Raw genomic sequence first — 12,788 nt, 5'->3', positions numbered from 1 at the left:
CTTCTTGGCATCTACTTTTGAATTGTAACAAGACTTAGGGTATGTGGTGCATTACTGTGGTTATGTCAGCCTGTCAAACACACTGGTAAGTAATTGTTCTTCAGAGATGGTGAACCAGGGAGAAGAAATGTCATGTTACAAAAGCCTTATGGACCTAAGTTTGACTTAAGTAGTGTGTAACAATTGAGACGTAATGTTGTAGCACAACTTGGTAAGTGTTCTATGTTCTTGTGTGGTAATAGTACATTCTGACTGTTACTCATTTTTACTTTCTACCCTTGTGTTTACGAGAAGCCTCACAGTTCAGGTTCTGCAGGAATAAATTGCCATAATTTGTAGGATTTTGCCTATGCTGAGTTTTCCCTTTCTGAGATTGGGCATGATTTTTTTTTTTTTTTAATTAATTCAGTGGAACAGTTCAAGTTTGTGTTGGGGGTGGTTTTGAGATGAGCTGTTTCAGTGTGATATGAAGTTACTTAAGTTTGAGTACATTAAGCTGAGAAGCGACCAGTCAAATGTTGTAGGTGTAAACCAGCATATTAGAGCCATTGGTAACATCTCACCAGGCTTCAGCTGTTGTTGCAGACGTAGACTTTAACAGATGGTTGTCCTCCCAGCCTTGAAAGCAGGCAATGAATCGGTGGGGTTAAGTTGCAGAATAATTTTTTCTTTTTCTCTCTGTTTTAGCTGACCTATGTTAGCTGGGGAAAATGTTCAACTTTTCTACTACCTAATGCCTATTGGTTTCCTACAGGTTGGGGCTTGCAGGTAGTATAAAAGTGTGGTATTCTGCTTACAGTGGTAATGTTTCCTTAAAGGAAGGCTTGTAGTGATACTTAAACTGCTTCTTTTATATGCTGTTGCCTTATAGTATGTTTACTACTTCTGAGGGTCTAGGAAGGCACTGATAACCTGCTATATTTCTAAAATCTTAATTCATTTGAAACATAAGCTGTAAATATGTCATCTCATATTGGGGACATAAAGTGCCAGGTTAGAAATAATGTTAGCATGTATCTAGCTGAGAGCACTGGTCGTGATGGCAACCAAGTTTAACTGCCAGAATGCACCAAAGGCTCTTTGAGAACTTCAGTCCCATATACCTGTAGGAAGACTCTAGCTCTAACACTGTTGTTACTGATTCTTGGATGATCCTGGTAACACCAGCATAGGCTGAATTTTTAAAGATGCTGTGTCAGCAGGAGACTTTGCAAGACTGTGAGCACTTAGTTCAGTGGGTGCCAGATAGCACTTACCAGTTCTTGAAGTTAAGGCTAAATGATATCCCCAGTTGTCAACCTACTTATTCTGTGAATGGAGAAGCAGCTCTTGACTTTGTGGTGAGTACTGCCTATTCTCCCTTTTGAAGGAGGAAGGAAAAGAGAAAATGTACCGAAGTTGCTTTGAACGAGAAACTACATATGATAAGTTAAAAAGAAAATGCAAAAGAACAGCTAAAAGGTTAAACCCCAGGTAGTATGGAGGATGCCTTAAGAGTATTAACGCTCAGAAAATGTATGCTACAGGTCAGCAAAAATGTCCACGTAGTTGATAACGTTTTTTGAAGACTCTTTCTGAAGAGTGGTAGCTCTCTAAAGTAGAAGGTGGGATATTCTTGCAATTCAATGTAAAAGCATAATGGAGTAGTCATATTTTGAAGATCAGCTTGATAAAAGCAAAAAGCTAGTAAAAAATTGTTGAGACAGAATTGTAATAGGGTAGGATCAGTGGGGCTGAAATAATGGAAGTATGAAACAAAGATAAACCCCTAATTGAAAACCTGAGTGAATTGTTTGCCTAAAGAAAGAAACTTAGAGTCTGCCCAGTAGAGCCTTTATGGATGGATGACTCTGGGTCATTAGTCAAAGCATTGTTAGAGAAGGTTTTAGAGTAAACTGGTGAAATAAATAGTAATGTCTCACCTGGAACTGCACTGTATTTGTGTTTTTTTCCTAAGCCAAAAATACTAAGCTTTTGAACTGTTAAACACAGCATATAGTTATGCTTCAGTCTGCCTTGCTTCCAGAAGAATGGTAGGTGGCAAATGTTACGGTTGACCCTTAAAGAGCTCCAGATACAATCTGATGTTTCTGCTCAATAGAAAATATTCTAGAGTATTATCACATCAATAAATGAAAAAACGTAGGAGTATATTGTAACTAGAGAGTAAATTTAAAAGTAAATTGTGCTTTGCATCAATTAAATCACTGACATGCCAAATCTGGCAAGTACAATTCTGGATTTTAAGGAGAAAATGCTAATGGACAGTTGGGTTAACTGGTTTGTATCATAATGGAGTACCTTTTAAAATTTAAGATAAGTAGGAATAAAAGATTAAATTTAAAGGGGAGGTGTTACTAGTGGAAAGTTCTGTAAAGAACATCAGCATCTAGCCCATTCAGAATGATCAAGAAAAGGAGGTATTACAGCAGAAATCTAAGGCAGCTTTGTCTTTCTTCCATTGAAATGCTGAGTTATCATAGGGAAGAAGTATTGAAAAATATTTTTAGCCTGTTTAAGGGCATATTTAGTGCCCTTAAATGTGACACTCTTAAGATTATTCAAATATTAAATTCTAATAGAATGAGAAGCTAGAATGACTGGTCTTGTTAGTTGCAGTGACTGCTCAGGTTCTTCATCTGCCCATTCCCTGCCTACCTGGTGCCTTCCCATTCGCCAGCAATCCAGCCCTGTCATACTGAGCTTTTGCAGCAGGCTCAGATGAGCACAAGAACCAAATGGTTTAGCAAAATAACAGAACGGGGGGAAGAAGCGTAATTCTGGTACATGCTGTGGTGCTGCTGTCCTCTTGCTGTGATGAGGACTTGCTTTGTTTAGCTCATGCTTGTAGAAGTAAAAGGAGAGTTTTTGTGTCTGTACTTACTTGAGTGAATTGGTTAATCAAGCAGTGGACAGTAAACCAAGCCTTCCTTACTCTCAAGTCAACCTAAGGTAATTAAATGAATACTGCTATGCGAACTGCTTGAGAACAGTAAAGCTAAGATAATGTTCTAAGCACTGGAACTGTGCCCTGTATATAGATTCATGGCGTGGAGACTGCTCATTTCATTTACCTGTGTTTGAGCTTTAACATGTTCAGTATTTCCTTTGATGGCTCATGGGGAGTGCTGGTGTTTTCTGTGTACTGCTGGTCTTTGCTGATACTTTTTAGCTCAGGGATGTTATCTGCCCTAACTCAAAAGGAACGTGATAGTGGCAGTGAAGGTCAGTAGCAAGGATAGGACATAGAAAGTATTTGAAAAGGCTAATTTTAGTTGGTGTGGGTGATCTTTCTAGGCTGCCAGTGGTCATCCAGTCCTGATTTCCTCTGAATTGCATTCTGATAGTACATGTCTTTTCCACTGACAGTAAAATGAACCAAGGGAGATTGCCCTCAGTATAGGCTAAAATTGTTCTTTGTTAAACCTTGAACCTCTCTTAGCTAAGAGGTGTAGCAGCATTGTAGGGAATGTGTCCTGAGTGTGCCCTGTATCTTTAAGGAGCTGAGAGGTTGATTTTCCTTTACAGTGTTCAGGCTGTAGGTCCTAAAGAAACTCAGTACCACTGTACTTTGTTTCCTTTTGCCACAAGCCTAATCTTGTTTGCATTCATCTCAGTCATCTTCTGTCACTCATGGTTGATTTTTGGCCAGGTAACTGGCATAGGTTACATGTTTAGGTTGTGAGTATGATCATAGGTGGATATGAGAGTGTCTAACCTCCATTTACTGCTGCTTTTGATGTGCATGTATCAACAGCTGCAAAGTCGTTCCAGCAGAACTCAATGGGGAGGTCAATGTTTTCTGCCTTTGTGATACTTACTGTGTTTTATTACAAAGCTTTCTGTAAGAGAGACAGTCTTTAAAAAAAAACCCACAAAAAACAACCAACCCAGAAAAACCCAACTTGTGCATCTAGCTAGAAAAGATTGAGTTATAAATTATGCACAGTTTTCCTTATCTTTTGATGAATAACTGTACTTTTGACCTACAAACAACTGATTCCAAAACAAAATACTACTTTCATTACATACAAGTAACTTTTATTTTTTTATTTACAGACTATGAGAAGACACAGAAATGAAGTTACAATTGAATTGCGGAAGGTGAGTCTGCTTTTATTTATCAGCTGTGTTACTTAGCTAAGACACCAGAGATTATTAGCAAAATCTTTTGCCATAAGCTTTTCTTTATGGCCCCAAACTTATATAGAAAACTTGTAAATTTGCAGACTGCTAACTGTGGATTCTAATGTTAGTTTTAATCTCTTTAGGCTCAGTACAGCAGAACAATACTGCTTTACTCCAGTGAATCGCTTGGAAATAATCCATATTCAGTTTCTGTACCAGTTCTCATATTATTATAGTTGAGCTGTCAGCTGTTCGAATGTTTAAAGTCTCCAAATGAGAAAAGGGGGAGTTTTAGCATTTAGAAAGTGTGGTTGTTCTTTTGTTTTCTGGAAATTACTGCTTCCATGCTATAGAGGGAGTTAATTTTAGGGTCGGATTTTGGTTATATTGGGTAAATGCCAATATAGCTGGGAGGATCACGAGCATGAGAAATGATCTAGTTCAGTGCTCTGCCTAAATACAGCATTTATTGCACCCTCATCATTCATAACTTTTGCAGCAGCCTTTCTAAGGCACCTCAAAGGCTTACTGCTGGAGAACATATTCACAAGCTAAACTTTACTAAAGGAGTAAACTTTTATCTGCCTCTGGGTACCTTCAGTATATCTGAGGACTGATACTGGCCCCTTTAGTTTTATCCTGTTGAGACAAATTTGGTCCTTCACCCTTTCCTTGAACATTCTGTTTTCCTAGATTAGACTTGTTGCTGCTCCTCAGATCCAAATTGCCTGTATCTTTCTGGAAGTGTGAAAGTCTGGAAGGATGCAGGCTGCAGCTGAAGTTTAAGTGGGACAGTGAAAACCAATTCTTAACACAGTATTCCTATTTATATCGAGTATGTTGACAGACACAACAACTTTATATCCTGTTGTATCCTTTGGACACTTCCTGCAGTACCACAAAGAATCATAGAACGGTTAGGGTTGGAAAAGACTTTAAGATCATCTAGTTCCACCCCCCCTGCCATGGGCAGGGACACCTCGCACTAAACCATGTCACCCAAGGCTCTGTCCGCCCTGGCCTTGAACACTGCCAGGGTTGGAGCATTCACAACTTCCTTGGGCAACCCACTCCAGTGCCTCACCACCCTCACTGTGAAGAACTTCTTCCTTGTATCTAACCTGAATCTCCCCTGTTTTAGTTTAAAGCCGTTCCCCCTTGTCCTGCCACTACCCCCCCCCCCCCCCTGCCACTACAGCCCCTAACGAAGAGTCCCTCCCCAGCATCCTTGTAGGCCCCCTTCAGATATTGGAAGGCTGTTATGAGGTCTCCACTCAGCTTCTCCAGGCTGAACAGCGCCAACTCTCTCAGCCTGTCTTCATAAGGGAGCTGCTCCAGCCCCTTTAGCATCCTTGTGGCCCTTCTCTGGACTTGCTCCAGCAGCTCCATGTCCTTTTTATGTTGAGGACACCAGAACTGTACTCAGTACTCCAAGTGAGGCCTCACGAGAGCAGAGTAGAGGGGCAGGATCACCTCCTTCGACCTGCTGGTCACGCTTCTTTTGATGCATCCCAGGATAGGGTTGGTTTCTGGACTGTGAGCGCACACTGAAGCCGGCTCATGTCAAGCTTCGCATCAGCCACCACCCCCAAGTCCTTCTCCTCAGGGCTGCTCTGAATCTTTTCTCTACCCAGCCTGTAGCTGTGCCTGGGGTTGTGCCGATCCAGGTGTAGGACCTTGCACTTGTCTTGGTTAAACTTCATGAGGTTGGCATCAGCCCACCTCACAAGCGTGTCCAGGTCCCTCTGTATGGCATCCCTTCCCTCCAGCGTATCAACCGAACCACACAGCTTGGTGTCATTGGCAAACTAAAAGCAATGGCAGTTGTTTATGTTCTCCATTTGCATAGTTAAATAAATGCAGAAGTTTTAAACATGATTGCTTCTTGTTTTTTAAATTGCATCTGCTTTTCCCAAGCTTTCCTAAGTTGAATTCCCATTCTGTTCCCGAGTATGCTTCAAGGCCTCCTCAGCTTGGTATCACCCATGTTTTCTAATATTTTCGTTAATGACTGGATGGAAATGCTTGCTTTGAACATTCTTGGATACAGGATAACCTCCTTTAGGTCTCCTGTTGATGCACCTCTCCAGTTTGCCAGTTGGATCATGGACAGTCTGAGTGGTGCTTGCTTAGGAGTGCACGCCTACCCAATTTCATCTCAATTTGTTCTTCTATTATTTGCAGAGAAGACAGAAGCATTGCTAAAATCAAAGTGAAGGGTTTGTAAATACAAGTTATGTTGCTCGAAATTAGCTCGACTTGTTTTTGAGAAGTTTTGTCTGTACTTATCACGTGATTTTGTAGGAGCTACCAAAAATCTTCTGCTAGTATTTTCCGGGGATCCTTCTGCTCTTAAAAAAGAGACTTCTTTTGGTTTTGGGGTTGTTTGTTGGTTTTTGGTTTTGGGTTTTTTTTGTCTCTTTTTTTAGGTCTTACAGAAAAACTTCTGTATCTCATTACAATATAAAAAAATAAGTATTTGTAAGATTCATCCTGAGACTATAAGAACTGGTTAAAGAAACCTAATTGGACGCAGATGACTGAAAAAAAAAAAATTATCTTCTTACAGGAGCGTGATGTGTCATCTAAAAATTGTTTAATGCTTTCATATTTTCCTAATCAAAGAAACTAGCTGAAGATGTCTGAATGTGTTGAGTAGCTTAAGTTGGCTGTGGCCTCATCAGTACTGGCAGATGCCTGGGGTGTGGAGAAAGCTGCTTTTAAATATGGTGACAGGTACTAAGTGAAAAATGAAATTGGCCAGTTTTTGCTTAAAACGAGATTCAGGTAATTAATTTTGATTACTGAATTATCAGCAGCTGAATATGATGCTGACATGTTACAAGCCCTTTCTGTTCAGGACTAGTGTGTTAACTCAGTGTAAAACTCGCTGTATAACTGAAACCTGTCCTGGGAAGAGTCATTCATAGCACTTGGGCAGGCTATGCCAGCAAGCAAAGCAGCGCTGTAAAAGATGGCTTAGCTAATGCAGCATATACTCATGCATCTTGTTAAATTGAAACCGCACATGAGCATTCCAGTGCAGTCTTTGGAGAGAGTTTTGCAGTGCAAAGTGAAAATCTTAACTTTAATTCTCATAATTGGTTTTCATAAAGGCCATATCATTATTTCTTTTTATCATCAAGGATGATCAGAGGTCTGGAGCACCTCCCATGTGAAGACAAGCTGAGAGAGTTGTGGCTGTTCAGCCTGGAGAAGAGAAGGCTGCGTGGAGACCTCATAGCAGCCTTCCAGTATCTGAAAGGGGGCCTACAAGGATGCTGGGGAGGGACTCTTCGTTAGGGACTGTAGTGGTAGGACAAGGGGGAACGGCTTTAAACTAAAACAGGGGAGATTCAGGTTAGATACAAGGAAGAAGTTCTTTACAGTGAGGGTGGTGAGGCACTGGAGTGGGTTGCCCAAGGAAGTTGTGAATGCTCCAACCCTGGCGGTGTTCAAGGCCAGGTTGGACAGAGTCTTGGGTGACATGGTTTAGTGCGAGGTGTCCCTGCCCATGGCAGGGGGGTAGGAACTAGATGATCTTAAGGTCCTTTCCAACCCAAACCATTCTGTGATTCTATAACAGGTCACAGTTTCAAGGCCATTTTATTACAGAAGCATGGTGGGGAGCAAGTCATACACTTAAGGCGATGGATTGTTCTGTGTGGAAGGAATCTTATATGTGCCAGTAATACATGAGTGAAAATGAGGAAGAGGAAGCCTGTGAGCTCCTAGTTGACTTTTCACTGAAAACTGCACATGCAAAGATCAGTTACATATTTAGAGGAGCCTGAGCTCTGGATGTAGGTCAGACTGTAAATCAAGAGTGATCAGCAGCTGCAGAACTCTTAAATGCAGGAAGGTGTGTTCTTCTGGAGTGTTTGCCAAACATTATCTACTGCAGAGGCCAGAAGAAACCTGCTATAAAGAGAGATACAGCATGTGTCCGAGTTGGTGGTTTGCAGCAACTGAACTGGTGTTGGTGGGCAGCTGGTTTGCCATGGGAACTCTGTGGCCATTGCTTCTGGTACAGAATTGGGACTGAAATATAAAGGGATCTATTTTGTTAAGCTCCAGCAGTAGAAAGGATAAGCTGCAGTATCATTGCTTCTGTCTTCATCTCTGCAGCTAATGCTGCTACTCTAGCCTGAGTATGCCAAATTCAGGAAATACGTATTGGCATGACCCCAGTAATCCACCAGTGCCTCTTCAAATCAAAGGGGTAACTTCCCTTTTTCCCAGCTATCTACAGCCTAAGTGTACACCTGGCTTTCAAAGAAAACAGGCAAATTGAGCATATTCTGAAGCACTACATAGTCATGGATTGTCTTTTGAATCATCATGTGTATAAATATTAAATGACTGGATCTGATGAAGTTGCTTACATCTCTGTTTTGTAAGATGGAATAAATCAAAAAAATCACAGCTTTGAACAGTAGTAAACAATTTCTGCATGCATTAGTGTGAGGTGTTTGTTCCTTTGAGATTAGACATCAAGGTGCATTTGCAACACATTCTGTGTTTCAAGAATGTATTGCAAATATTCTTTTATTTGAAATAAAAATATTTTAATTTATTTTTATTTATTATTATGTGAAGAAGCGAATTTTCACATCCTCACTGAGATCTGAAGATTCACTATCTTCACATCACAGCTCTTGCTCAGAAGGAAACTTTACTTCTTTACTGACACACCCCCCACACCCCCCATTTTTCTTTTCCCAATCACTTAATTGTTTAGGAATTGAGCTAATAAAAAGTTATCTGTGACATAAAAGGGTAGCAGTCATCTGGCAGAATTCTGGCTGAGACATGGGTTGGCACTGTGAGCCAGTCAGATGACATTCCTGATGGTCAGGTGCCCTTTTCTGATTCCATATTGGCCTTGCTGAACACGTGTTTTATGTGTTTTGGGAATGACCTACTACATTTCTGGAAAGATGGTCTTGGTCTCTGGCTGTATTGTTAGTACAGCAGTGGTCCTAAGAGCTTAAAAAGTAGCTCTCTCTCTTTCTAGAGAGACAAGATAATGCAGTTTTTGGTGATGGAGACTTAGAATTTAAAGGTCTCAATGTAGTGTCTTGTCAAAGTCTGATTTAGAACTATTATCACTAAATTTCAGCATCACAGAAACCCAAAGGCTGATGTGTTAGCAACAGAGACCTTGGACTTAACTGGCTAACTTACCTGATTAACCTTGCTCTAAAGGGTAGCGAGGCGGATGGGTAATGGTTAGGATTCAGTTTAAGGTTCTGTATCAAAATGAAGCCTATGCTTTAAGAAAGTAATCCTTTGCCAGGTCAGTGCTATGGTCATTGAGTTAGACGCCGCCCTTCAAAGAAAGCCTTAATACTCCTGACCCCAGCAGAAACAGAGGATCCTGTCCACCTTTAAGGCCTGCTAACTAACTGGAATCCTAAGAACTTCCAGGATCTCTCACAAGGCATATTTTTGACTTCCTTGGCAAACTCAGCTACCTCTGAGAGCTCATTAAAGCTCTAATTGCCAATTAAGTTTGATGCAAGGCAGAGCAATTATTTGCAAACAAGTTGTGGATTCAAAAGCCATGGGCATATGTCTTTTTCACGAGTTTCTCTGGCATACTGTACTTGTTGTCCCTACTCTGATCTTTCTTAAGTAAGATTGCTTATGTCCATAATAGCTCCTAAATAAAGTAGTGAGTCTTGAAGAAAGGAGACTGTCTTTATGTTGCTGGGAGAGCTGAAGTGGGGAAGAACCTTTTTCTGATTCTCGGGAAGTCTGAGAATGCAAAAGAAAACTACAACAACAAAAAACCCCAAGTAAACTTGCTTCTGTTTCACCTATTTCCCAGTTCAGTTTGAGTGTGTAGGTTTTCGTTCACTCTGAAGTTCATTTTTCAGGTGTAAGTCTACCAACTTCCAAGAAACAGCTACAATGACAGGGAGACTGAAGCACCATTAGTTTGTTCTACCAGAGGCTTCCCTATCCAGTGTTAGTAGTGCAAATTCTTGGGACAGAACTTCCATTTACCCTGTCTTGACTGATTCATCAAAAAACCCCAATCAAACAAAAAAGCCCCACTCTCTAGCAGGAAAATTATATTCCTAATGTTATTCTTTTGGCAACCTAGATGAAAAGGGCTATGAAGAAATTCCTTGGAGGCTGGCTTGAATCCATTTTAATAAGAGCCTAGCTTAACAGGCCTGTCTTTGCAGTCTCTGCTTGGGGCTGTTGGGCCACTCGCTTGGTGTTCATGTATGTGTCTGCTTATTTTCAGTCAACCTGCTTATCTTCTGAGAAAGATGTGCACTAGCCAAACAAGAACATTGTGACTGCATGTGGCAGAGGAGCGAGGCATTTTGCTTGTAAGAGAGAAGCAACAATAAATTGATATAACAAAATTCAGTGGTAAATGTGACGGTGGCTTAATGTGATTTGATGGCAAAGTTCACTTTTTTTTTGACTGCATAGAGGACAGGGTTAGGTAAAACTGTCAGGTAGGCCCTCCAGTTGAGTTACGAGATTCAGAGAGGACTTCCTTGCTTTCTCAACTCCTTCTCAGAAGGGAGTTTAGGTGTGACTGTATCCACTCCTAGTCCCAAACTCAGTTAACAGGTTTTGTCTAAAGGAATACATATAAATGCACAATCAAACCTTTATATCACTTAGTCAAGATTTCAGGGTTTAGCATGCTATTTAATCACTATCGCAAAGGCCCACAAAACTGACTTAGGTAGGTCACAAGCCCCAGAAGAAATTTATTCTAATGAAAAATCATTTAATACTGCAATAACATTAGTAAAGTACAGGTTCTAGATACCAGGCAGAATCGAATACTACACAACCAACTTAAGTTTTAAAGGGAATTAACCCAAAATGCGTTTCCCTCCCAAGTCAAGATGAGGGCTCAGCCTCGAGGAATTACCTTGGGCAGTATCCCAGCTCAAGAGGAGAGTCCTTGGCTGTAGACCTGCTGCTCTGAGGAGGACTGGCTCAACTCTTGCCCTTTGGCAGGACCCCATTTATACCCTACTCAAAAGTGATCTGTGATAAAAAATATGGTCTGAGGGTTCTTGGCTTTTGACCGAAGTGTGTGTCTAGGAATAGCAAGTTGTGCAACTGTGTTGTGACCAAAATGAGCAGATTTTGTGGTTACCTGAGCCAGACCAAAGTCAGCAGATATCTGTTAGAAGTAGCAGATATATTTTTATATTTCTTCAGAGACCAGAGTCAGCAGATATATTTATTACCAAGAACTGGGGCTCAACGGTTCTTCCGTCAGGGTGGGTGCAACTGGCACACTGCTGTCTGTTTTCAGAAAGGTGAGTTAGCAGAACTCAAAGGTAGAAAAGTTGTCTTTGTCTTCTAACTGCAAATCTAGCTATGCTCTATATCTGAAGAACAGTCTTGGAATCTGTTTGACTGCCTTTTGGTGCAAGAGACCTAGTTCACTAAGTGTGTAGGATATATTTTTGATATCTGTGATTGCAGGATCATCAGGTGACCTGTTCAGCCTTTTTACAGGTTTGCGGGAGTTTTCATTAAATCCCTTCAGGTGTTAATGAGTTCTGAGACAGCGAGTAGAGCCAACTCAATGGTCCATTCTCAACCATTAAAGAAATTAAATGTCCCCCCAGGTTCATATTCAAGAGCTGTTAATAGAAACTCATTCAGGCTAGATAGCCCTTTTAAGGGAACTTCCATTAAGAGGATATTCAGTAGAGGATTTCAGAGGTTCCCTAAAACACGATGAGGTTGGAGTGGTAGACATTTTCTTCATGATGGACTGTGGCAGGTGCCCTCACCCCCAAAGCCAAAATCAGAGATTACATGTAAGTGAAACCTGGAAGTTCAGCTCAGTCTGTCGCAATAGTGGTAGCTTAAAAGAGACATCCAAGTGACCTGAATCTGTCTCCATCACTGGCCTGACCCATTAGTCTTTTGTAGAGTATAAGAGTAGAGGAAAGAGCTGATGTTATCGTCTGTGAGTATAGCTAATGCCAGCCAGCGCTCCAGTTCCTAGTGCTGAGATATTCTTGATGTTCTGCTTTTTGTCCGCAGGGGACTCTAAACACAAATATCTTAACTTTCATGCCAAAAGAACTTCTTCCTACTAGCTGCTGAGTTCCTAAAACTTTCCCTGACCTGAAGAAACATTTCATGATGGTGTTTGTTACCTGAGGGCAAAGATTTTCTTTATTTCTTTTCCCTTTTGACCTTGAAGCTTCCCAACAGAGTTGAGACTCTTCATAGAGTTCTTCATGTATCAAATGCTGAGAAGCATGTATAAATTTATATTTAATGCCTTTCACAGCTCCAATGGAGTATCCTATAGGCCATGTCATATAGTACTAAGTGGAAGCAACACAGAGCTTTATGGACATCCTCTTTGCTCACAAGAATTCTTCTGCTGTTAGTTATGCTGTCTTTGGAACTTGTTTGCATTGATAGGCTTTTTTGTTTGAATCCTGTGGCTATCTTCCAAGAAGGTAAACAAGAATGACCAGGATCTGCAGGATTTGTGTATTTACTGTTCGGGCAATCTGACCTTCCCTCTGTCGGTAAAGCAAACGATGGGTATCATCGTAATGGGATCTCTATCAGAATGTTGACGTGCTGGAAACCAATGGATAGCTGCTGTTTATAAGCTATCTGACGTTATTGTACATAGTACACGT

At 40.9% G+C, this 12,788-nt stretch overlaps 1 protein-coding gene across 1 annotated transcript in view; it reads left to right on the top strand.

Annotated features, from left to right (window-relative positions):
- Positions 1-4,059: 4,059 nt before the first annotated feature.
- The window catches only part of KPNA3 (karyopherin alpha 3 (importin alpha 4)), a gene marked incomplete at its 5' end in the record, with an annotated part of 33,086 nt that continues 24,357 nt past the window's right edge, over positions 4,060-12,788 (top strand). The window contains one exon of the mRNA XM_010017431.1: positions 4,060-4,104. Within this exon, the coding sequence (XP_010015733.1) occupies positions 4,060-4,104 (45 nt within the window). The remainder of the gene's footprint in view (positions 4,105-12,788) is intronic.

This window comes from Nestor notabilis, unplaced genomic scaffold (genome assembly GCF_000696875.1).
Source record: "Nestor notabilis isolate BGI_N333 unplaced genomic scaffold, ASM69687v1 scaffold20176, whole genome shotgun sequence".
In the NCBI taxonomy this organism is placed as follows: domain Eukaryota; kingdom Metazoa; phylum Chordata; class Aves; order Psittaciformes; family Psittacidae; genus Nestor; species Nestor notabilis.
Note: the sequence above shows the minus strand (reverse complement) of the source record. Positions and strands in the feature narration are given on the sequence as shown.